Source organism: Phyllostomus hastatus, unplaced genomic scaffold (genome assembly GCF_019186645.2).
Source record: "Phyllostomus hastatus isolate PE091 unplaced genomic scaffold, TTU_PhHast_1.1 phas_scaffold_501, whole genome shotgun sequence".
Classification (NCBI taxonomy): domain Eukaryota; kingdom Metazoa; phylum Chordata; class Mammalia; order Chiroptera; family Phyllostomidae; genus Phyllostomus; species Phyllostomus hastatus.
The window spans coordinates 28,764,117-28,788,601 of record NW_025334033.1 but is presented as its reverse complement, the minus strand read 5'-3'; the positions used below and the strand labels follow the sequence as shown (position 1 = coordinate 28,788,601).

Here is a 24,485-nt window from a genome sequence, read left to right as displayed (position 1 = left end):
TAAAATAATGGTCAAGTCACGGGCGGTTTTGTGTCATCCGTACCCCTAGCACTCACTCCAGATTATTTTGAAGCACATCACAGACATCATATTACTTCGTAAGTTTTTCAATATATAGCTCCAAATGATATTTTAAAATTTTCACCACAGTGCCCTATCACAAATGAATCGACTCCTTAATAACATCCAAATTCCGGTCAATGTTCAAATTTTCTTATCTCATAAATGTGAGTTTTATACTTTGTTCAAACCAAGACCTAGCTGCAGTCTGCGTTGCTGGCTGATGTGTCTGTTAAGTTTCTGATCACCTGCAGTCCTGCTTCCTCCTGGGCTCTCTCTCTTTCTCTCCCATGTGATGTATTACTTGAAAAAATCAGGTCATTTTTTCCTGATGACTTGCCAGTCTGGATGTTGCTAATTGCATCCTTGTGACAGCATGTTCCTCTTTTCTGTATTTCTTTTAATTTAGTGGTTAGAGCTACACGCTCTGATATGGTAGCCATGTGTGGCTCTTGGGCACCTGAAATTGAGAGTTTAAATGGAAAGTCCGTTTGAATTGGGATGCACAATTACATCTGTGGTTCACATCTGTATTGGACAATGCTAATCTTGAGACTTGACTACATCTGGGTTGGAATTTTCTGGTGGGACTATTTCACAGGCCTGGCGTGTCCTCCAGGAGGACTGATGTCTGGCTGTCACTTTGTGATCTCAGCTGCCACTGACAATCAAGAGCTAGATTAGTTCATCTGCAAAATAGTGATAGTTTAATTCTGCCATTCTTTTTTAGCCGGAATACTTCTAAAAAAAAGAAACGAGCCCTCATCAACTGTTTCTTTACCCTGGGGTACAATTTGTATTGCAAAAGCAAGAGATAAATATGTAATTTCCTTGATTTACTAGTTTTCAGAATAATGGGTTCACATCTGAAAGTGAATCGTGAATTTTGTGTTTATTAGTATGAACTCAGGTCCAAACATATTTGTCTTTCAACCCATTTTATTGTTTTCTTTATTGATTGTGTCCCCTTGAGCCAGTGGGAGCCTCTTTAACTCGGCCGCTGCGTTCCCAGTCAGTCCCACTGTTCTCCATATTTGTTTCTCATACTTCCTGTCCCGGCCGGAAGCCATCATTTCCCCAGTGACCCCTGGTCTCTCTTCTGTGGAGACGGTGTCTGTAGGCCACGGTCTGCATGGTAGGGGTGCCCCTCAGTATTGCTGATCATTGCTAGTCAGTTTTTTTGTTGTTGTTGGAACTAAGAACTGCAGTTCTGTTGAGCCTCCAGCCCTCTTCTGACTCTCGTGTTTTTGACATCCATACATACATGTTCTATGTATTAAACATAATTAATGAAAATACGGAAACTCACTCAAAGACTAACCAGAAATGTGTTGCTTCGTCATGTCCTATGTGCAAGAATATTGTTTATCTGATGTCCCAGTAGAGGAGACCCTGGATTTGTGAGAAACTTGAACAAAAGCATTTCTTTTTAAGAACTTAAGTAAATACAGGGAAGAATAGAAAATGGAATAAAGAGATTAATTATACATTAAATATTAAGAGTTTTCACCCCAAGTGGCTGAGTTTATGACGTCAAACACTTTGCTGTAAGCCAAGCAACTGAATCACTTAAAACCATTCATGTTTCTGCGTCCACGTGACTTCTGCACAAAGATGTGTCAAGAAGCTTAGCTGGGATTATACCATCTGTTGGAGCAATTCACTCACTTCCATAACCTTCGTCTATAGGGCAGCTATCCTGGGAATTACAAGGTAAGTACAAACTATGTCTTGTTCTATTCAAACAAGTGTAATATATAATACATAATGTCTAGCAAGAGTGTGAAGTGTGTAGAAGAGTGTGAATGCTATGAAGTAGTAGCAGTGACATCTATCTTAAGGACTAGAGATTACATGAAGCATTTCCAACTTAGTATTTTTTTTAAATACTTATAACCAATAAACTCTTTCTGTATAATTAAGTATTTACTTTTGGGTAGTTCCTGACCTCCATATCTGGCTATCCATGAAGAATTTGTTTCCAATATAGGTTCCATTTGCCTTTTGGAATAAACTGGCTTTCCTGTAGTCTCTGAAGCAAAGATTGAAGTCTGAGGCAATTGGTGTTAAAGTACAGAACTGTGCAGAGCAGGAGACACGTCTCAACTGTAATTCACTTGTGCTTGACAGAGTGTAGGTGCCTGGATTTGGACAGTGTACTTGGGAAAAGATTTTCATTGACTGTTTGCCAGGTGCTATGTTAGGTGCTGGAGGCAGAGAGAGGGGCCAACAGGATCCCTGCCTTCATGGAGTTAGGGTCCGGAGTAGAGAACCCTAACGATCATGCGGGAAATTAGAGTCTGTTAGAATCGTGGTAAGTGCCAGAAGAAAAAGTGCTGAGTTACCAATTTATATTTTTCACTGTTCAAATATTAAGTGGCTGTTGAGGCTTAAATAGTTTGCTAAAAGTAAGGGCTATGGCAACAAGCAAAATACCAAATACATTCTAACACAGATTTTAAAAGAGATATAATTCAATAATCATTAAAAATATGCTGAGTGCTTTGAAGGGCAGATATAGTTCTATAAGGTTAATTAGGCCTTTTTTATTTTCAAAATGAGTGTTCCATAATGCATTTAGGTGAAATAGGAGAAATATATCAAATAGTAGGGGTAAGACTGGCCATGATTCAATTTACCTGTATATATGCTAGGTCACGAAGTCAAATGTATTTCATCCTGTGGGTCACAGTAAAAAAAAAAGCCCAGAAAGCCACTGTTCTAAGTGGGCCCTATATGTTTATTGATTCGAGGGCAGGACAGGCAGCATCAACTGGTAGCCTACCACACGCGCCCCGAGTGGGGATCAGTCCCGAGACTTTTTGCTGTATGGAAGGGTGAGCTAACCAATGTAGCCACCTGCCCAGGGCAGGGACCACTTTTTTGAAGAAATGATGTTTCAGCTGAGCTCTGAAGAATAAACAACTATTAACTGTGGGGAAGAGATAAGGAAGAACATAGCAGGTATCTGGAACAGCATGTGCAAGGGCACTGTGTTGGGCCAAGAGATCAAAGCATCGAAGGTCAACATGGCTAGAGCAAGCGGGTGGGAGGGGAGGGGTCAGTCACTGTGCGGCTTGGGAAGCCCTGGTCAGGAGTTCGATTTTGCTTCTGAGAGCAGCTGGGAACATTGGGAGTCTTTTAAGCAGAGGAATGGCTTAGTTTGCTGCCTTGAAATGATCACCTTTGTCCCAGTGTGTGGGACAGAATTACAGTAGCAGGGCATGAGAGGACACATGGACACCGGCTGTCCAAGGGAGAGAGAGATAATGGGAGCTTGGGTTCCCGTGACAGCAGCGGAGGTAACATGAAGTGTCTGGATTCCAGGAATTGAAGAGAAAACACTTGGCAGGGATTTGAGATGAGTGGCAGTGAAGGAGAAGGAAGTATTGGGATGTGTCCCAAGCTTGTGCACCTGAGACATTCCTTGAGATAAGGAATCCTGGGGGATGAGGAGCAGTTCAGGGGAGCAGGAAATGAGGGGTTCACTTGGCATACGTTGTGTTTGAAGCACCCTTGAGACATCTTGGAGGAGATGCGCTGTAGGCAGTTGTTGTGTTGATGAGTTTGATCTCAAAACTGGAGAATTTTATGTGTAAGTCATTGGCACATAGACTGTTGAAGCTATAGGCAAGCATGAAATCATTTAGAGAGTATTATGGAGACCTTTAAAAATAATACTAATGTCATTGCCGGGCTCCTTGTAAACTGATTACTATAACCCCCACCCACTCTGCCCCTTGTCCCCAGGCTCAGACGCAGCCACATGGGCACAGACCCAGGGGCTGGTGCTGGAGAGATCCTGCACTGTGCCGCTTGCTAAAGCATCAGACTGGTGTTCCTCACGTCCCCGCCCTCCACCCTCACTCCACCCTTTGGGCCTCTTCAGCTTTCTCTGCCGCCTGCCGAATGGAGTCAGCACTCAGCCTAACGTTCAGGGCCCATCCAGCTCGATCCCAGCTCAGACTGCTTCCCAGCATACACTGCCTACTTGAGTCCAGCAGCTTAGCTCCCCCCATTCTGCCCAGCCTCTGCTCCCTGGCTCATGTTGCTCCCTCCCTGGACTTAAAGCTCTTCACCCCACCTTTCCCCTGCCCCAGGGTGTTCCCTGTCCTCCAGGGTCCAGGCCAAGTCCCACATTTCCTGAAGCTTCTAGGATACTCACCTTCCTCTAAAGAACATTATTACTTAATGATCTGTACTTCTCACCTGGTATTTAGCAGAGGTAATCGTCATTTTAGAGTGTGTTCTAACTAGATCACTGTAGCCCTTGCTATTCTTAAGAGTTGTATTTCCAGAACCCTCAAACTCTTGAATTACTTCAGGAGCAAGGTTAGAACTGAGTAGAGAATATCTGTGCAGCATGCAGGTTTGGGGTCACAGGTGAGGGACAGGCAGTTCACACCTGGGTCTCAGTAAAACTGCGGTCCTTCCCCGTAGCTCAAAATTCTAATGACAGTCGAAAATGTGAATGATCAATCCAAGAGGGCCAACATTTGCTAACTTTCTTGTGTTCCCTACAACCCCCTGTTCCCCAATGTCCCCTGCAAGAACAGGGTGATGGGGCAGGTCACTTACTGGCTACCCTGGGGCCTGTCTGATCCTGTAGCACAGAGAGACACTCCAATGTGCTAGCAAGCAGTCTTTTGAGTCTTACAGACAATAAGACACTGACGAGAGTGAGTTTACAGAGGAGATGCAGTGATTAAGGGATTTGCCCATCTGGCCTCATTTGACCTCTCCACACTCAGATTACCTAAAATGCTCACGCACAGGCATGGGGATGACCGCAGTGACCCCTAGCAGCAGGGCTTTGCACCATCCTGGCAGGGACGACAGATTGTATTAAGCCAGAAGTGCTCCCTATTAATCCCTGGTTGTTTACAAAACACCCCACTGCGGTGAGGACAGTACAAGGGATTAAAATGTATATTACAGGCAGTCATGAGCTTGGATTCTTGTGCATGACTGTTTTGTTTTTTAAAGCGACAGAATCTTTCTTTAATGTTTCAAATTATTAAAAAATCAAGTCCCTGCTCTTGTGATTATTAAGCTAAAACATACTACACTTGATCTTAGCCAAAAGGCCCAGAAGCTGTGTGTGAATGAGCTTTTCATTCCTGGATCCTTGTGTTAGCAGACACTGTTACTGACACTAGCTGACTTCCTCCCCAGCGGTGCATGAGGGCGCCGGATGTTCCCACATTCCTGTCCCCTAGTCCTGCCAGGCTTTTCAAATTTTGGCTGCTTGAGTGTGTATGTCCCGGTGTGCAGGGATATCTCATTGTTTTATTTTGCATTTCCCCGACAGCTAGTGTGGTTAAACAGCTTACCCAGTTATTGGCTATGTGGATAGCTTCTTTTGGGAAGTGCCTATGAAAATTGCTTGCCTATTTTTGTATTGGGTCTTTTTCTTATTGATTTATGTTGAATATGAGTCCCTTGTCAGTTGCATGTGCTGCAGATCTCTCCTCCCGCTCTGTGATATTGCACTCTCTTAATGGTATCTTCTGATGAAGGGACATTCTTAACTCTACCCCAATTTACCAGTGTTTTCCTTTATGGTTAGTCTTTGTGTAATCTGTTTAAAAAATGTTTGCCTATTATAAAGCCATGAATATATTCTCCAATTTTATCTTTAGGCTTTATCTCTTTACCTTTTATATTGAGATCTACAGTCTACCTAGAATTGATTTGTGTTCATGACGTGAGGTGAGAGGTCAATAGTTTTATGTTATAGGTGGATATCCAATTGACCCAAAACAATTTACTGGGAGACCTTCATTTTCCTAGTGCTCCGCAGGGTCATGAGTCAAGGGTCTGTGTGTATGGGAGTCTGTCCCTGGCCTGCCTCCTCTGTGCTGTTGGCCCCTTCAGAAGTCCTCTTGTCGGGGCCATGCTGTCTCACTTCCGGTACCTTTCTAATAAGTCCTGACATTGGAAAGTATGAGTCTTCCCACTGTGTTGCTCCTTCTTAAAGATTGCTGTGGCTTTCCTTGGCCCTTTACATTTCATTTGAATTATAGAATTAGTTTGCCAATTTACACCAAAAAATGTGATGGAATTTTGATATGTAGGATCTGTAAATCAGCTCAGGAAGAGTCAATATCTTTATAAGAGTGAGTCTTACCATCCATGGTCATGGCACGCTCCTCCACTTGATCTAATATTTTATAGTTTTCTTTCTTACACATCTTATGCTATATTGAGTCCTAGGTATTGATGCTAATATAAATGGCACCTTTAAAAAATTTCAATCTCTAATAAAATTTTTAAAAGATAACATTTACATGGTTTGTTATTTGTGTATAGATGCATAATTGATTCTTATATATTGCCCATGTATCCAATAACCTTCACAAATTAACTCATTCTAAGAGTTTTATTCATACAGGGTTTTTTTTTATTTTCTACATATAATTATGTCATGTATGAATAACGATGGCTTCATTTCTTTCTTTCCAATCCTCATACTTTTGTTTTCGCCCTCTCTTATTGCATAGGCTAGCACCTCCAGTGCAATGCTGAACAGAACAAGTGGTGGGGACTCCTCACCTCATCATTCCTAACCTTGGGGATATCTTTCAACTTTTCACATTAAGTGGGATGTTTGCTTCAGATATTTTAGAGATATTTTTATTAGGTTAAGGAAATTCCTAAGTTGCTAAAAGAGTTTGATTGTTGTTTCTTAAAATCTTGAATAGGTATTGATTTTGCCAAGCACTTTTTTGCATCTGTGGAGAGAGATAATTATATAGTTTTTTATTTTTATTCTATTGATGTTTATCTTTATTCCCATTGATTGATTTTGGAATGCTAAGCCAACCTCTCATTCCTGTAATAAACTCAACTTGGCGGTTTTCTATCCATAATTATTTTTGTGGAGATTTTTTCATTTATGTTCATGAGAGAAATGGCCTCTAATTTTCTTTTTAAGTTTGGTATCAAGGTGATGTCAAAGGAGTTAGGAAGTATTCCTTCCTTCCTTTTTTGGGAGAGTTTTTGTAATTTGATATTTCTTCCTCAACTGATTAAGTGAACAACTCTTTTTTTAACAGCACTAGCCACTTCACCTCTTCCCTCTTGGCTGTGGGGACCCAGCTAAGTCACAGAGCACTGAGGCTGCCTGAGGGGCCTGAGCCTGGTCCTCGGGACTGGGCTCTCTGCCTGCTGCCTGGCAGCCCGCCGCAGCCCACTCACCATCTCCACACTCCTCCGCAGAATGAGTGCCCTCGATGGTGTCCCTTTCAAGGTGTCCAAGGGCTTTGTGATAAGCACAGAGCTTCTGCCTGGGCCAGAACTCAGTGTCCCAGCCTGCAGGGAGCTTCTGCTGGGTTCCATGGTAAGTGTGTCTCTCTGTCTGTCTGTCTATCTCCTAGTTCCTCGGTCTGTGGGTCTGACCCCGAGCCTCATGGGACCTTGATCCTTGATTTTTAAGGGCAGCTAGGCCTGCTGTGGCATATTCCATGGAAATAACCCAAGAAGAAAGGTGTTTCCTGAGGAAGGCTGGTGATGGGGATTATTTCATGGGTCTTATTTTAGCCTTAGAATAACTGGAAGGTCACCTATAAAGTGAATGAAGGTCATTGCACAGATGTTCCGGTCCCTCTCCTCTCTGTCAGCCTGCTGTTATGTCTAAAATTCCAACATTAGCCCTGGCTGGTGTAGCTCAGTGGGTTGAGTACCATATTGCAAACCAAAGGGTCACTGGTTCAATTCCCAGTCAGGGCACATGCCTGGGTTGCAGGCCAGCTCCCCAGTAGGGGGTGTATGAGAGGCAACCATACATAGATGTTTCTCTCCCTTTCTTTCCCCCTTCCTTTCCCTCTGTTAATAAATAAATAAAACCTTTTAAAAATAATATAAAATAAAATTCCACCATTAGGCTGGGCCTGGCAGGTATGGCTCAGTTGATTAGAACATCATCCCATAGACAGAAAGGTCGAAGGTTTGAATTCCAGTCTGGACACATGCCCAGGCTGTGTGTTCAGTCCCAGTCAGGGCACATATAAGAAGCAACCAATCCAGGTTTCTTACATCTCTCTCTCTCTCCCTCCCTCTCTCTCTCTCTTTCTCTCTCTCTCCCCCACACACACACTCTGCCCTCTTTACTCACTCTCTAAAAACAATGAAAAAATGTCCTCAGGTGAGGATAAAATAATAATAAAATAAAATTCCACCATTAGAATGATCCCTTTGGGTTAAGACACTAGATCTAGAATCCTCTGTTAAAATGACCTGGGACACATTAGAAAGGATTCCTATCCCCCACGTCTGTCCTAGGGGCACCCTCAGAGCACCCCCTTGGCTCCCACCCTGGGCTATGCTCCCAGTGTATGTGGCCACATCACACTTGGTGTTAAGATAAACACAATTATTTAATTTCCAGGAGAATTGAGTTTACTTGAAGATTTATAGGAGAACCTATTGCATTTAAATTGTAACACAGATGTGTCATTGGGTAGAATGCAGAAGTCATATGAATTCTTTACAAATGAAAGAATAAGATGGCAAAGAATGTGGAGCTGGCATTGGGCCTCTTGGGACCAAGTCCTCAGGCTCTTGCGTGCTCATCCTCCACTGTCTGCTGGGGGCTTCGTGGAAAAGTCTGGGGATCTAGATCAGCTCTCACTCATTTTGAACAGGAGGAACCTGAGGCCCAGAAAAAGGAGATGATTTGTCCAAAGTTAGTGGCTAGACTAAAAAAAGCCAGGTTCTGACTGCAGATTACTTGTATTAGCTAAGAGCAGGGTTGGAACATGAGAGACACCAGACAGGTGATGTTTGAAGGCAAAAAAACAAACAAACAAACAAAAAACGGTTTCAGGAAGTCAGGAGCAGAGAGCACAGTCTGGGAAGGAGAAGCCTGGGCAGAGCCAGCTGGAGGGGCTTGAGTGGCGGGGGCACCAGAGGGGGAGACGTGGTGCAGTTTGGCTTCATCTGCAGACTTGAGTTGCTCTGAGGCTCCTCAGGTCGGGTGTCCAGAGTTGACTTGAGCTTTGCAAAGCCCAGAGCGCCCTCCGTGGAGCAGGAGCCCTTGCTCTTCAGCCTGTGCTGTGGCTGCTGTCTCTGGCAATAGAGCCTGGTATTGGTGGGAAGAGGAACCCGCTTTACTGAGCTCCAGGGGAGGTGGATGATTGCAGCCTTTCCTCCCTGCTGAGCTCAAGCCAAGCTGGGAAGAGGCTAGTCTGGTAGCAGAAAATAGGCACCCTTCTGCCAAGTTCATGTCTAGTGTCCTAGCCAAATTCTGACCTGGCTTTGCCTCCTGCTCTCAGGGTGCGCACCTGCAATTCCTTGAGCTTCTTCCCCTTCCTGAGCCTCTACCTCTTTTCCTGTTGGCCCAAACTAAAAACTAGAGAAGCATGAGACTCCAAGTATGATTTACAGCTTCGAGTTCACTGGGCTATATTCCCAGTGTTAAGAACTCGAAATACATTTTCCTGTAACAATGATGTTATACATGGAGGTTAGATACCAGATGAACCTACAGTGGCCTAAAGGGAAAAATAATAACACCCACCATTTACTGAGCACCTACTGGGCACCAGGCCCATGCTAGGAACTCTCTACATGTTCAGTCTTCTCTCTCCTTTTTATGACCCTTTTAGCAGCTGGCTGTTCCTACCCCACGGCACAGGAATCCAAGCTCCCATCTGAGTGGTCCACAGGGTCTCATGGCTGGTGAGCATTGCAGTCAGGATTCCCACAGGAGTCCGTCAGGCCCCTAAGCCCACCCCTTCACCCGGCTCCTGCCCGAGGAGCCTTTCCTTCCATATTTAGAGCTTCTTTAAATCTGGTGTGTGTGTGTGTGTGTGTGTGTGTGTACACATATACATATATGTAAATTTATGTGTATGTATAAAGTATTATAGAGCAGAGTTGACAAATATTTTCTATAAAGGGCCAGAAGTAAAAATTATAGGAAAAGAGCAGGCTTGAGTGATTGCCAGAGTTTTTATAGACCTTAGGGAGAGGAGAGGGTGGGCACGGCTCTGTTTCAATAACACTGTATTTACACAGACAAGGTGGGGGCTCAATTTGGCCCCCAGGCAGTTTGCCTACCCCCCACTGATCCCTCTCCATCTGCCCTGCCCCCAGCTCCGCCCCTGCACTGATGGCCTGTTATTTATTCTTTATTCTTTTAGAGATTCTTATGTGTGTATATGCAAGCAAATATACCTATTTCCTCCTCTTTTCATACCAAAGGTATTATTTTATAGAAACTGTTCTTCTTGATTTTTTCACTTATAAAAATCTTCCATATCTGTACATAGAAAGCATCTTCAGTCTGGTTTCTCACTGAAATATGGCATTATGTGGACACATCACATTTTGTCAACTGGGCCCTTCCTGATGTACACTTAGATTCCTCCAAGGCTTTTGTCATCACCAGCAGCGCTGCAGGAGATGAGTGTATGCAAATGTGCTTTTGAATTTTCTTATGCAAATCGACAAACCACTCTGGCTCTGCGGAGAGGTTGACCTGATTTACATCCCAACAGGCAAGCGCCCTGCAACCGCCTGCACCTCCCACACTCCCCAACAGGGCGTCATTAAACACTGGGGCTTTGCCAAGGGGTAGGTGAATGGTATTTCAGCACAGTTTTCTTTTGCTTTCTCTCATTATGAGTGAGGCTGAGCAGCTTTTCTGTGGACTGGCCATATTATTTTTCACCCATTTTTTTTCTGTTTGGCTGTTGGTCTTTTCTGTTAGTAAAGTTAGCCTTTGTGTGTGGTGTGAGTGCTGTTTCCACCCCCCACCAGCCCCCGCCAGTGTGGCATCTGCCTTTGACCTTGCTCCTGAGGCGTGTTTGCCCTGCGGGTTTTGGACGAGGGCCTGTGTACATGTTTGTGGCTTCCAGATTTTGATTTGGAGTAAGAAAGGCCATCCCCACTTGAGGTTGTAAAGGGTTTCTGCCCTGCTTTCTCCTGGTACTTTTATGGTTTAATATCACACATTTGAATCTTTGATCCTTTTGGAATTTATCCTTGTGTCTATAATGTGAGAATGGATCCAACTTTATTTTCCTCTGGATAGCCACCACCATTTATTGACTAGTTCCTCTTTTCCTCATTGCTTGAAATGCCATCTTTATTATTTACTAAAGCCCCATAGATACTGAGGTCTATTTCTGGGCTTTCTGTTCTCTACCTTTAACCTATCTTTGCCAGTATCATAGCTTTAATTATTGATGTTTTATAATACAATAAAACAGCTGATAGGGCTAATTCTCTTTATCTTTTCATCTCCAGAGATTTCCTGGCTATTTGTACTTGTTTGTTTTTCATATGAACTTTAGAATCATCCTGCTTAGTTCCATAAATTGTGTTGGTACTTTTATTGGGTCTTTGTATCATTTTATCCCTAAGTCCCGCTGGCTTAGTGTCTTTCTCTACAATTCTGCCACATCAGTTCTGAGTTGTCTCTTTCCTCTTCTGTTTTTCACGACTCGTCTATTTTGCTCCAGTCCTTTTCTCTAGCCGTGTATTCTGCACACACTTAACACACACCTGCTCTGTGCCAGGCCTGCCCACCCTGGGCCCTGAGGGTCCGGAGCAGAGTAAGACACAGTCCTTGACCTCAGTCAGGGAGCCACTCCGGACCAGCTAAGTGACGCTCCTCTCCCCAGCCTAGGGTCAGGTCAAAGGCGGGAAGGTGGCAGTGTATGTGATCTGTGGCTGTGTTCGTCTTTCTGTCTCCCCTTCCCCTCCCACACACCAGTTCCTCCTGCCTCTCCCTTATCTGGCCATCACAGAGCATTGAAATGACCTTTAAATTTTTAAAAATATTTGAATGGCATTTTATATTGTTGGTTCTTAGTTTTAAAGGTAGGCAATAGGAATCTTTTATATTTGTCTATAAAATATAGGCAAATATTTTAAACTCTCAAGCTAGACTATTTATGTGGGCTCCAGACCATCTTTTTAGGTGGCCTGCTACGTAGTGGATAAAGCTCTACAGTCAGATGGACAGAGAAATCCCAGCTTAGCCCCTGACCTCCAATCTGACCTCCAGCAAATTACATTTTCTGAGTCTCATTTTCATAATCTGGAAATAGGAATACCGGTAATACTAAAACCTACTAAGTAGGGTTCAACAAAGGTTAGCGAATTTTACATGTCCTGGGTCCCAAATGAACCTCATATCGCAGCCAGGAGGTTGGAGGAGGGTATTATTCCAGAGGTTCCCAGCCCAGGGGTGGAGAACCAGCACTGGTCTGTAGCCTCCTGAGAACCCGGTCATGGTCACGAGGGAAGCTCGCCTGAGCTCTGCCTCTTGTCTCTGCCCCAAACCACCCGGACCCTGCTGTCATCAGCAGGTGAGGGGCTGTGAGCAAGGGAAGCTGATCTGAGCTCCGCCTTTTCCCCCCACCCCCGCACCTGAGCTCCACCTCCTGTTACCCACCCCCATTCTGCCCCCACCCCCAAAAGGTTGGGGACCACTGTATTACTCCACAGGGAAGTTCATTTGCTTGGGAGGGCCTCCAAGGCTGGCTGCTTACTCACAAATAGTGCATTTGCTAAGTACATATGGTGCATTTGCTAAATTAAGATTAATTTTTGAGAGAGGGGGAGGGAGAGAAACATCAATGTGTGGTTGCCCCTCACACGCCCCCTACCGGGGATCTTGCCTGCAACCCAGGTATGTGTCCTGACTGGGAATGGAACCAGGGACCCTTCATTTCGTAGGCCAGCACTCAATCCACTGAGACACATCAGCCAGGATGCTGAAACCCAATTTTATGGGAGAAAGTTTTTAAGCTGCTACTGTTCAATTACACACTAAATAGCAAAAGGATTTACATATTAGATTTCACTACATTTCATCCTATTAACCTGTTCTTCACTTTGTCCTTTATGCAGAGATTATCGTTACATTGTTACTGATGTCCGTCTACTCCAGTGTTAGCTAAAACGGGGGTGGGCTGTGATGGCTGCCTGGAGCCCAGAATTGGGAGCCATGCAGGTCTGGCAAGTCTTTGGCTGAACGGGGGCCCCGGAGACCAGAGAGAGGGTAGGGGTGTGCCCTCGAGCCTGGCTTGCCTGGCCGATCCTCACGTAGCCTTCTCTCGGCAGCACGACTTCAGCCTGGAGAAGAGGACTCTCTTCTGGGTGGAGGCTGTCGTCCGGGGATCCTGCCGGTTCCAATGCGATGCCCCCGGGACAGCTTCAGCCCCTCCTGCCTGGTACTTGCTGGTTAGCCCAGAATACCGGCCGGTGCCTGCGCCGGCCGCAGCCAAAGGCCCTGAGGCTGGGCCCCAGGAGCAGCTGGAGGATGAGAAGGGAGAAGAGGAAGAAGCCTCCCCTGCCAGGGAGGAAAAGCCGGGTCCTTGCAGCCCCCAGGCCAGCGCTCCCGCAAGCCCCAGCTCAGGCTATCACCGGCGCTCGCTGGACATGCTGCGCGGCGTGAGGTTGGAGCTGGCGGGTGCCCGGCGAAAACTCTCGGAGGGCAGGATGGCCTCTTGTCCCCGCGCCCTCCTGCAGCGCATCCGCCACCGGGCGCTGAGCCTCTGCCCCAGCCCCGAGCCTCCCCAGGGCCCCGCGCCCCCGCTCCCCAGTGCACCCGCGCCGCCTCCGCGGCCTTCCACGGCCGGTGCCATGCCCCCGCTGCGGAGCCACAAGCCCACGGTCGCGGTAAGGAACTTGCCCACTCTGCCAAGTTTGCAGATCAGTAGCGAAGCCCCCATTGTCTGGGGTCCCCTCCTGTCTGCGCTCCTCCTCCTTACCTTCTTATCTGCTGCTCTCACCAGGCCCTGTACACCATGCTGTTCTTCCTGCGGCCCTTTGCCTAGAATATTCCCTGCTCAGAGGGCCCCCATTCCCTCTGTTTCCCATTGTGCCTGCTGTGCTTCTGTTAGGGCACATGTCACTTAATTGTCATTATCCCATGCCTGTGTGTCTTTCTCTTCCAATGGAATATGAGTTCTTTTAGGGCAAGGGGCGGATCGTGTTCATTTTTGTTTCCAGAGCGCCCAACAGCAGACTTGGCCAATAGGGGGCGCTCAATGAATGTCTGTTGCATTAATGAACGTGCCTCAAATCCAGGGCTTGCCAGGGGGCAAGGCTTGCTGTAGACTGGGGGAGCTGGAGTATCAGTCAAGGAATAGTCGCTGTCCCTTAGTTCCTGCCAGGCACTGGGCTGGAAGAGACAAGGTCAAAACCACTGGACGAGGAGAGTTTCCCAGGGGGAATGGGGACCAGGCAGCACTGTACAGGGGAGTGATCATGTCCTGAGAGAGGTGAGGGTTGTGGCGGGTTGGAGGCTTCAGGACAGGTCTGTACCCGTAAGAATGGGGAGCAGAGTGAGCTTACCATGAAATCAATGACGCTTTAGCTTCAGGCCCCTGGCTTTGCTCCTTCCAAAGCTGTGTGCCTAATTTTATATTTATAATTGTGTCTGTCTGTTTTCTTTAAGAGGTACAAATTGTGTAAGCATAAAATTCTGCACAACCACGATCCAGATCAGATGGGGTGGGTCAGGACTGGGAACAGGAGGCAGGGATAGGGCACAGCTTTCTCCCGCCACCCCCCCCCCACCCCCCAGCAGCCTCTCGGCCAAACCAGTAGGCGCAAGGCCAACAGGAAATTAACTCCAAAAGAGACCCGAGGTCTGGCTTTTCTGCTCACTGGTGTCACTGAGGCTCGCTGAGCCATCCCTTTTCTACCTTGTAAAGAGGGCCAACAACCCCGCCCACAGTTGTTTGGAGCAAAGGTAGAGACGGGGCTCTGTGAACTGGACCGGCGTTGCCCACATCAGGGACCAGGTACAGACGCCAGGGTGGCTCTCCCCTGATCCAGAGTCAATTCAACCCTGCCCGCAGCCCTAGCTGTGTGTGTGTGTGTGTGTGTGTGTGTGTGTGTGTGTGTGTGTGTGTTGGGGGAGGGTTGGGGACAGAGGTTCTGCACAGAAGGAAATTGAGACAGAGAGCAGCCAAGAATCTTCCTTCAGGTCGCAGAGTGGACTCAGATCCTAAGATTTGGATGTTTACCACTCTGAGGGCAAAGAGCAGCCCCAAGGGTGAAGTCGGGGCAGAGAAACCCTGAGCAGATGGGGATGGGTGGGGCAGGAGGGGACAGGCGGTGTGTTCCGGGCTGGCAGATAGGTGCTTCTTCACGGGGGAAGGGTGAGGAGTGATGCCAGCCAGACCAACTGACATACCCTTAAGCCGCCAGTCTTAGCCCAGGGTGTGTATGGGTCTCCCCAGCACCACGGCCGTGCCCAGTCTCCGTCCCGCTCTATGCTCAGCCCAGCCAAATTCAAGAATGAGGGTCTGGCAGGGAAGATCCTCCTAACGGGTGAGGTAAAGAACCCTGGATTTGATTCTGAGCAGGGTACAGGTCCCAAATATATGTTGCTTACCATTAACTTCTCTGAACTTTGGTTTCAATACCTGTAAAGTGGGGTGACAGGATGGATCTATCCTACTTCTCTTACAGAGTTGTTCTAACTATAAATGAAACAATTATCATGTACTGGCAGTTTCTATATGCCAGGTCTTTTGCTAATTACTTTTCTCACATTGGCTTATAGCCTTGTAACAACCCTTGAGGTATCTGAGTATGTTTGCCTCCATTTTACACATGAGTAAACTGAGTAAACAGCAGAGATCTGGGGTTTGATCCAGGTCTGCAGACTCCAAGCTCTTCACAGCATTGGCCTCTGGATTCTGTATAGAAAGTGGCATGCAAAGGCACCTTTAAAAATGTGCTGCCTGGCCAGATGGTAGCTGACACATCCAGCTTGTCTGTATTTCAGTCCCTCAGCCCATACACCTGCCTGCCACCTCTTGGGCGGGAGCCCCAGCCTCTCATCGCCCACAGACCGCATCCTGCTTCAGCCGACCTGCTGTCTGCCCTCAGCCAGGAGGAGCAAGACCTCATTGGGCCAGTGGTCGCCCTGGGGTACCCCCTGCACAGGGCCATTGTGGCTCTGCAGAAGACGGGGCGGCAGAGCCTGAGCCAGGTGAGCGATTGTCCAGAGCTGGGGGGCTATGAAACTGGAACCCGGTGGGTGGCCATGTAGTTTTATCTTCACCTTGAAGAAGTTTTGTTTCCTTCTCTTTAGAGGCAGAATCTCAGCCTGACATTAATTATCGGGGGTTGTGAGCAAGTTTCTAGACCCTAATGCTACCGTTTCCATAGGAGTTTATCAGGAACCCCCATGCCCACTGGGGACATCTTGATAGTCTACTCCTCTCCTGGTCTCTGCCCCAGATGCAGGGGCTGGAGCTTTGGGTGGCCATAAGCTCTCTAGAGCTGCCCAGTAGAACTTGCTGCAGTGAGAGAGATATTTTATACCTGCTGTCTAACACAGTACCCTGTTGCCATGGTTACTTGAAAAGTGCCTCGTGTGACTGAGAATTTTATTTAATTGTGATTAATTAAAATAGTCACCTGTGGCTGCTGGATACTATATTGGATGGTGCAGCTCTAATCGCTTCCCTCAACAAATTGTTTGCTCATACCCATCTCTTTTCGTCCATCCACCCATCTAGTCAACAGTACTTATTGGCACCTCCTGAGTATTTAGGTGCAACTAGGAGGTATGGGAAACCAGGGTACATAAAAACCAGTGCTATGTGTTGGAATCCCCAGGAAGCTGACTCAGGTAGAGCACGGTACGCAGGATAGTTATCAAGGAGGCTACTGGGGTCAACCCCTGGCGAAGGGAGTGGACGGAAGCAGCAGTGAGTAGATGGAGACATTGAGCTTTGTAGACTCAACGACAGCATCGGCCAAGCCTTCAGTTCTGGAGCATACACGGTCCTTCAGAGTCACCCGAAGGGTGACTGAGGTGGTCAGGTCTTTATACCCCTGCATCAATCAGTCATCAGTGGTACTGATAGTCAGTAAACACCTTCTCTGTGCCAGTTCTTCAACCCGAGTGTATACAATTAGGCCTCTTCAATTCTGCATGGTTGCTATTACTGTCCCCATTTTGTGGATGAAGAAACTGAGGCTGGTCTCACTCTGAATCTTTGTTGCACAGTGCCCTTCTCTCATTTTCTGTGTGAGAGCCTTCCAGGGTAGCATCCCACACCCATCTGAGATTTAAGAAGGGATCTCAAGTTGCCCCTTCCTTAAGCTGCCACTGAAAGCCAGGACTGTGGCTAAGAAGCCAGAGGATTGTGAGGCACTGGGCCCACAGAGGGCGCCCTGACACGCCCCGCCCCCCAGGCTCTAGGTCCTGTGACAAGGCTGAGGTCTCATCGCCGTGGAGCTCTGAGGACGAGCAGGAGCCGGCACAGGCACTGGCCTCCCCGTGGGTGGGCGGGAAGAACCCCACCGCATCAGGAACACGGTGTTTCCAGACAGACTGACCACCTGCCTGGCCTGCCAGGTCTCTGCCTGGCCCTGCGGCCCTCTGGCCTGGTGGGCAGGCAGAGGCTAGGCCCTGAGGGGTGGGCCAGAAGGTCCATCGGATGGTTTCATCTACTCTCCTCCACCAAGTTCATCCTTCCCTCTAGTGTGTAAAGTTCCACCATTAACTAAGCAACTCCTTTGGGTTCAGGTTCCTTCTCCCCTTGAGAGAAATATGCTGCAGTAAATCCTTTATGGCCAGAGACGGTCCACAAGGGAGGGCACCAGGTGGGTCTTCACTAAGAAGAGCCAAGGGGACCAGAGGAGACACAGATGATAAGCTCTGTCCATCACTCCTTCCTTCCTTTCACAAGGGTCAAAGTGCGGGACAGGCGTGGGTGGCACCTGAGGGGCCCGTAGGCCAGGCCCGGACTTGCGGTGGGGCTCCAGGCATGGGAGGCCCCTCCTCGAGCCTCTCCCTATTCACAGCATGGAGGGAGGAGAATATGTGCTGATCATCAATGACTTCCGGGGCCCCATCCTGGGGTCTGAGGCAGGCCTGGTGGCGTTTACAGTCCCATAGGTCCCCCAAACTGACCAGGCAGCAGAATCTTTACAAATGCAGTCAGCATCAAGGCCACAAAGCATTGCTGTGGATGAGCTAAGAGGTGAAGGGAGCACTCCCCCATCTGCCCTTAACCCTGCTCCTATTTTCACCTTCAGAAGCCCTGTCTACGTGCAAGCTAGCTCAAGCCTCTCCTCCGGCAGCTGGTCGTGGGGTGGACGAGGCACCAGGAGAGGTCAGGTGATCTAGGCTCTACTCCTGGGCCCCTGGGCACGCTGCCCGTGCTGCCTGGACCTCAGTTTCCTTAGGTGCGCAAGGAAGGCGTGGCTGGGTGGTTTTCCAAACGTGCTCAGAGCAAGGTCTAGGTGTTCTGGGGCAGAAGCTCGGAGAGTTCAGGAGCTGAAGCCATTAGCCTATATCATCTGTGCTTTCTGCCCAGCTCTGAAGGTCTGCAGAAATCAACATGCTTCCTCTCCACTCGCACCCATAATTTTTATGGTCTGGTGCTTGCATTTGGCACCAACTCCCTACAAATCCTGCTCTGATTTGCCCGGCCCTCATGATTTCCTGTATCTGGTTTATCTCCCCCACTGAGCTGTGAGCTCCCTGAAGGTATTTCTTAACTCATTTTATAAACACAGCGTGTATTTATTGAGCTCCTTCTGCCTGCCATTGGGGTGCTGGGAAGCAGTGGGGAGTAAGACTGACACAGCCCTCCCCTGGTGGAGCGAAGTCAGTGGGTGAGAAGGATGAGGAACATAGTAGGGCAGTTACACAGTTGTACATGCCGTGGGGGCGGCAAGCATGGCGTGTTGGAAACGGGGCACAGTGGGTCCCGGGAAGAGGAGTGAGGCTGGCCTTGGGGAGGGGGCTGGGTATACAGAGGCCTGGGGGGCTGGGGGAGGAGCTGAGGCGAGGGCAGGTGCAGGAGCAGGCAGGCCTGTGAGCCCTGGTTGGGAGACTGAGGGCAAAAGCAGCCCCTGATGACTAAGTAGGAAGTGAGCTGAACAGGGGTCCAGCCCTGTGAGATCCTGCTCTGTGTGCCCCCCGTTCCAGCACTGAAGCAGGACTGTCCTGTGGTGGGGCGTCAAGAAGTCCTGGGTGGCAGAGATGCACGCAGCTAGGGGTGGGGTGGGGACACACAGGTGTGGGTGGCCCCTTCACACAGGCAGGTGCTCCCCAGGGAGGGTGAGCAGGCCAGGATGGGTGGCGGGTGAGACGCCTGTGTTGCAGGCCTGTATCGCTCCCCACTTGGGTTCTGGGAACACCTTAGCTCACCCTGGCAGTCCTTTTCCTGGGTTCCAGCCCTCGGTTTGGGAAAGCTGGTCAGGACTTGCTGTCCACCTGTCTCTAGAGGAGACCTCTGTTTCTCTTCTATTGGCTCCCTGGGGTTTCTGGGCCCATGTTGTGTGTGGTGGAGTGTCTAGGCAGGTGGTCTGAGCTCAGTCCTCAGTGGGGTCCTCGGGGTGATTCCTCCACTCCATCTGCTGCCCCTGCCACTCCTCTCATCACCCCTCCCTCTTTGCCCCTTTCCAACGCAGTTTCTCAGCTACCTGAGCGCCTGTGACCGGCTGCTGCGGCAGGGCTACGAGGAGGGCCTGGTGGAGGAGGCCATGGAGATGTTCCAGTTCTCTGAGAGCCAGGTCAGCCCTGCCACCTGCCTGGGCCCCGGGGAGGTGAGGGATGGGGGTGCACACACAAGCCTGGTGTGCCGGGGCGCACGTGCCAGAGTCCGCCTGGGGACCGGAAGGAGACAGCCTAGGGAGATGAAGCACAGAAGGTGAGGGGACAAGGTGGGGAGGGAAACCAGAGGCAAGGCTTCTGTACTATTTAACAGAATCGACACAGGTATTATTGAATGCCCACTCTTTGCCAGACACCTAGGCAGGAGCCACAGGCAGCACAGAGATACCTGAACTTTCTGCTCAGGGAGACTGCCGCCTGCCTGGAATCCAGGGTGCGGGCAGCTGTGGCCCAGGAGTCGTTCTGAGTGGCGATGACTGTGACCTGTCCACACTTAGCAGCTGGCCCTGGCTCCTGAGCAGCTCTTCCCAGAGGCCCAGGGAGGGACCAGTGAGAAGGATGTAGAGGGGGAGGGAGGAAGGAGAAGCAGGGAAGTTTAAAGTACTAGGGCCACAGGAGAGAGGAAAGCAGAGGCTGTGCTCTGTGAAACACTGGCAGGGTTTGGGGCCTGGGCAGAGGCCCCAGGCTGTGCATTCTCTGGACACTAGGGTTTGACCTTCTCCTCGCTGCCCCAGTGCCCAAGCACAGGCAGTCAGGAGTGAGCCGGAGTCAGGGAGCAAAGCCAGGACCAAGCCAGGGGCGAGGCTGGGGCCTCCTTCCTCGGCACGGAAGAGAGGTCCAAGCCCAGGTCACTTCAGAAGCACAGGGGAAATGCAGGTGTTGCCCAGGATCAGCCCACAGCTCTCTGTAGATACAGAGGACACCAGGGAGGGGGCTCCCCAGAACGGAGACTGAGCCTCAGTGGCCTCTCTGCCTCCCTTTCCTCAGGCTGGGGAGTTCCTGCGCCTCTGGGAACAGTTCAGTGACATGGGCTTCCAGCAGGACCGGATCAAGGAGGTGCTGCTGGTCCATGGCAACCACCGTGAGCAAGCCCTGGAGGAGCTGGTGGCCTTCGCCCAGTGACGACCGGGGCACTCTGCAAATGCCTGGGCATCCCAGACCTGCGCTAAACCCAGCAATCCATCCTAACTGTGGACGACATGAGAATAACAAAGTGATGCATATTCATTACAAAATGCAAACAGTACCAAGGGTGGGAGCAAATACTACAGGGGAGGCAACACTTGGCACCTTAGGTTTTCAGCTAGACCAATCAACGAGAGAAACCAGCTCACTGACACACGGAGCGCACGTCACATGGGAGGAACCTCAGGGAAAAGTAGCTCAAAGCAGCAGTTTAGAGCTCTGGCTTATGTAGCACCAACAAAGAACAAACTTGTAGAGAGATAAAAGGACACAGGAAATCGGTTTTAGGCTTCTGAGAATGGCAAGTTCTTGGAAGGTAAACATGGGAGGGAACGAATGGAGTAAGGTTCGTCTGCAGATTCATTCCTCTGGCGCATCTCTGGGAGGACACAAGCCTGTTTCAGGGAAAGGAGGGTTTGTATCCCACCTTCAGACAGAAAAGGGCAGTGAGAACTTTTCCTGCATTTGCTGCTTCATTGCCTCCAGCTCAGAATAATTTTCATGTCAAAGGGGCATATTTTGGGGTGAGATTCTGGTCTCTATCAGTGCCAAAAGAATCGGCTAAAACAGTTGCCTGTGGGGAGGGGCAGATGGGAGGGCGTGGACAAGGAGCTGTGTTTTCTTGTGTAAGCCTTGTAAAACTACCTTTGCTTGATTCTTTAAACTGTGTGCATTAGTAACTTTGCTTTTGAGAAAATTAAAACAAAGAAGAAATGATGGACAATTCGTTGGGGTCCCGTGGGCTCCTGGTCTAGCTGTGGGAAGAACACCTAACTGTGGGGCCAGAGGTCTCGTTCCTGGTTGTGGGTCTGCTGATGACTGGCTCCGTCTCCCCGGGAAAGCCGAGCCGGACCTGGCTGCTGTTCACAAGAATCCCCAGGGGAGCGTGTTAAACAGTCCCAGGCCCCACTTCTGGGTAATCTGACTCAGAAAGTTCAGCTTGGTAGCCCCTAAGGATTTGTTTTGTTTTCACAAGGAGCTCTCTGGGGATTCTTTTTTTTTTTAAATTTGCTCTTTGTCATTGCTGATTGATTGCCTTTACTCATTTCTCTCACCCCATGCCACCTCCTGGCCCCACCTCTGGCAACTGCTAATCTGCTATCCATATCTATGAGTTTGGTTTTTTATTTTTAGATCCCACGTATGAAATCATACAGTATTTATCTCTCTCTGACTAACATTTCATTTAGCATAATGCCCTTGAGGTCCACCCATGTTGTTACAAATGGCAAGATTTCATTCTTTTTTTATAAGTGAATAATAATTATACACAACTATTATATATATGACATATGTATATGTCACTATTTCTTATTCACTTATTTATTTCTCCCCTGAGGACATTCTTATTGATTTCAGAGAGAGGGTAAGTGAGGGAGAAGGAGGGAGAGAAACATCGACTGGTTGCCTTTTGTAACGGGACCAGACCCACCCCCTGGGCATATGTCCTGATGGGGAATCGAGCCCAAGACCTTTCCGTTTGTGGGATGACACCCAACAAACTGAGCCACACTAGCCGGAGCCACAATTTCTTTATCCATTCACTTATTGATTTATTGATAGACACTTAGGTTATTTCCATATCTTGACTATTGTAAATAACACTGCAGCGAATATGGGGTGTATATATCTTACTGAGTTTGTGTTTTTCTTTTTCTGGATAAATCCCGGATTTGAGATTGCTGGATTGTATGGCTTTTCTATTTTTAATTTTTGGAGGAACCTCCATACTATTTTCCACAGTGTCTGTGCAGTGTGCATTCCCGCCAACCGTGCGAAGGGCTCCGCTTTCTCCACGTGTTTGCCAGCACTCACTTCTCGTCTTTTCGACCGCAGCCGCTCAAACAGGTGTGAGGCGACACCTCCCTGGAGTTTTGATTTGCATTTCCCTGGTGATTAGTGATGCTGAACATCTTTTCATGTATCTTTTGGGCATCTGTATGTTCTTTGGTAAAATGTTTACATAGATCTTCTGCCTATTTTTCAATCCGATTTTTTTGCTATTGAGTTTTCTTTATATATTTTTTAATATTAATCCTGTATCAGATATGTGGTTTGCAGATATTTTCTCCCATTCATTGCGTTGCTTTTCATGTCTTTGGTGGTTCCCTTTGCTGGGCAGAAGCTTTCCAGTTGGATGTCGTCCCACTTGTTTATTGTTGCTTTTGTTGCTCTTGCTTTTGGTGTCAAGTGTAAAATATTGCCAAGAACTATATCAAGGAGCTTACTACCTATGTTTTATTCTAGAAATGTTATGGTTTCAGGCCTTCCATTTACGTCTTTAATCCATGTGTGAGTTAATTTTTGGGTATGGAGTAAGACAGTGGTAGAATTTCATTCTTTCTCATGTGGCCGTCCAGTTTTCCTGGCACCAGTTTCGAAGAGACTGCCCTTTTGCCACCATACATGTTCTTGTCTCCTCTGTCATAAATTAATCAACTACATATGTGTGGGTTATTTCTGGGCTTTCTACTCTGGTCCATTGATCTATGTGTCTGTTTTTATGTCAGTATCTCTTGGGATGTGTATGCACTGTATGGGCCCGTGGCTAGTGTGTGTGACCCTCAGGGCCAGCCGATCTGGGCTGCCTGCTGCTCTGACAGCCTGTGGTCCTATGTCACTCTGTCCTCATTTGGGGAATGGGCCAGTTGGAAGCAGAGTTGCCTTCAATCACCCAGGCCTCCCCTCTGGAGGCCCCAGAGATGGAGGAACCAGTTTCTAGAGCTGCCTGTGCCTCAGGCAAGCAGAGGTCAGAAGCCAAGAAACTGGTGTCCCTGCCCTTCCCAGCTGGCCCCGTGCAAAGGCCTGCAGCAGTTTCAGCAGAGGGAAAACCTCTCCCCACCTCCACCCAACAAACAGGGCTGGACCGGGAGCAGAAGCCTGTAAAAAAAAACGAATGAAATCTTCCACATTTGTCATGGCTTCGACCCAGACACCTTGTCTGAGCACGTAGGGAGGATTTCTGCAGGCCTGCCCAGGCCTACCAGCACATGTGGGACTAGAACCCAGGTCTCCCAAGGCCCATCCAACTTCTGGGGGCCTCCCACTAAGCCTCGATACCTGCCAACTTGAGATCACATTAAAAATATTCTTTGGCCTTGAAACTTGATTTGAATAACTTGCAGCAATAAAAAACTATTTTGAGAAAATCAGCAAAATGTCGTAAAGTTGATCAAAAATAAAAGCACACTTGGAAAAGACCTTAAAATTAAGTTCAGTTTCTAAGATGAAACATTAAATCCAAAGCTGTTCATGTTTTGACTAAGGCGATCTGGCCTCGGCTTGCCACTTTATGAAGTCCCCTTGACTCGTGGCGGCAGGCGGCAGCTCGTCGTGCCTGGCACATTCCTGCCCCAGTGTCTCTCCTTTCATCCTTCTCCCACCTGCCGCAAACCTCCCCACCCCTAGAAAACTGTTGTTTGATTAAAAAGTGAGACATCGAGACATCATTGTTAGGCCCTGACCGGTGTGGCTCAGTGGGCTGGGTGTCCTCCCGCAAACCAAAAGTTCACCAGTCTGATTCCGGGTCGGGACCAGGTTCTTGGTGGGGGTGAGCAAGAGGCAACCAATCCACGTTTCCTCCTCACATCAGTGTTTCTCTCCCTCTCTCCCTTCCTTCCCCTCTCTCTAAAAATAAATAAATAAACCTTTTTTAAAAAGACATCATTGTTAGTTTTAAATATTTTTAGGAGGTAGAGTAGTGTGGTAGTTAATCATATGGACTGTGAGGTCTCACCTGGGCTGAAACTACAGTCCTATCATGAACTTGCTGTGGAACTTGCTGTGGGCTGAAACTACAGTCCTATCATGAACTTGCTTTTGAAAGTCACATGACCTCTCTGTGCCTCAG

At 48.2% G+C, this 24,485-nt stretch overlaps 1 protein-coding gene and 1 long non-coding RNA gene across 3 annotated transcripts; one reads left to right on the top strand and one right to left on the bottom strand.

Moving 5' to 3' along the window:
- The first annotated feature begins 1,723 nt into the window (after nucleotides 1-1,723).
- On the top strand, nucleotides 1,724-24,197 carry UBAP1L (ubiquitin associated protein 1 like). Of its 2 annotated transcripts, none has more exons than XM_045823918.1 (6): nucleotides 1,724-1,773; nucleotides 7,119-7,402; nucleotides 13,138-13,695; nucleotides 15,818-16,024; nucleotides 19,468-19,569; nucleotides 20,438-24,197. In XM_045823918.1, exons 2-6 carry the CDS (start codon nucleotides 7,283-7,285, stop codon nucleotides 20,570-20,572), a joined length of 1,122 nt encoding a protein of 373 aa, XP_045679874.1. In that variant the 5' UTR covers nucleotides 1,724-1,773; nucleotides 7,119-7,282; the 3' UTR covers nucleotides 20,573-24,197. The 2 variants fall into 2 exon arrangements, with proteins under 2 accessions (XP_045679874.1, XP_045679876.1); XM_045823920.1 differs by having other exon boundaries at nucleotides 1,739-1,773; nucleotides 7,282-7,402.
- LOC123808944 lies at nucleotides 12,782-14,045 on the bottom strand. Its single transcript, XR_006783854.1, has 2 exons — nucleotides 13,788-14,045; nucleotides 12,782-13,329 (listed from the first exon to the last, which is right to left on the bottom strand). It is a non-coding gene; the product is annotated as an uncharacterized LOC123808944 (long non-coding RNA).
- Nucleotides 24,198-24,485: the final 288 nt, after the last annotated feature.

Excerpts from the sequence above, each read along its gene's own strand:
- UBAP1L (XM_045823918.1), top strand. The coding sequence starts at position 7,283 with ATGAGTGCCCTCGATGGTGTCCCTTTCAAGGTGTCCAAGGGCTTTGTG. Across the intron at positions 13,696-15,817 it reads GCCACAAGCCCACGGTCGCG|TCCCTCAGCCCATACACCTG; the intron begins GTAAGGAACTTG and ends TCTGTATTTCAG. Across the intron at positions 19,570-20,437 it reads TCCAGTTCTCTGAGAGCCAG|GCTGGGGAGTTCCTGCGCCT; the intron begins GTCAGCCCTGCC and ends CCCTTTCCTCAG.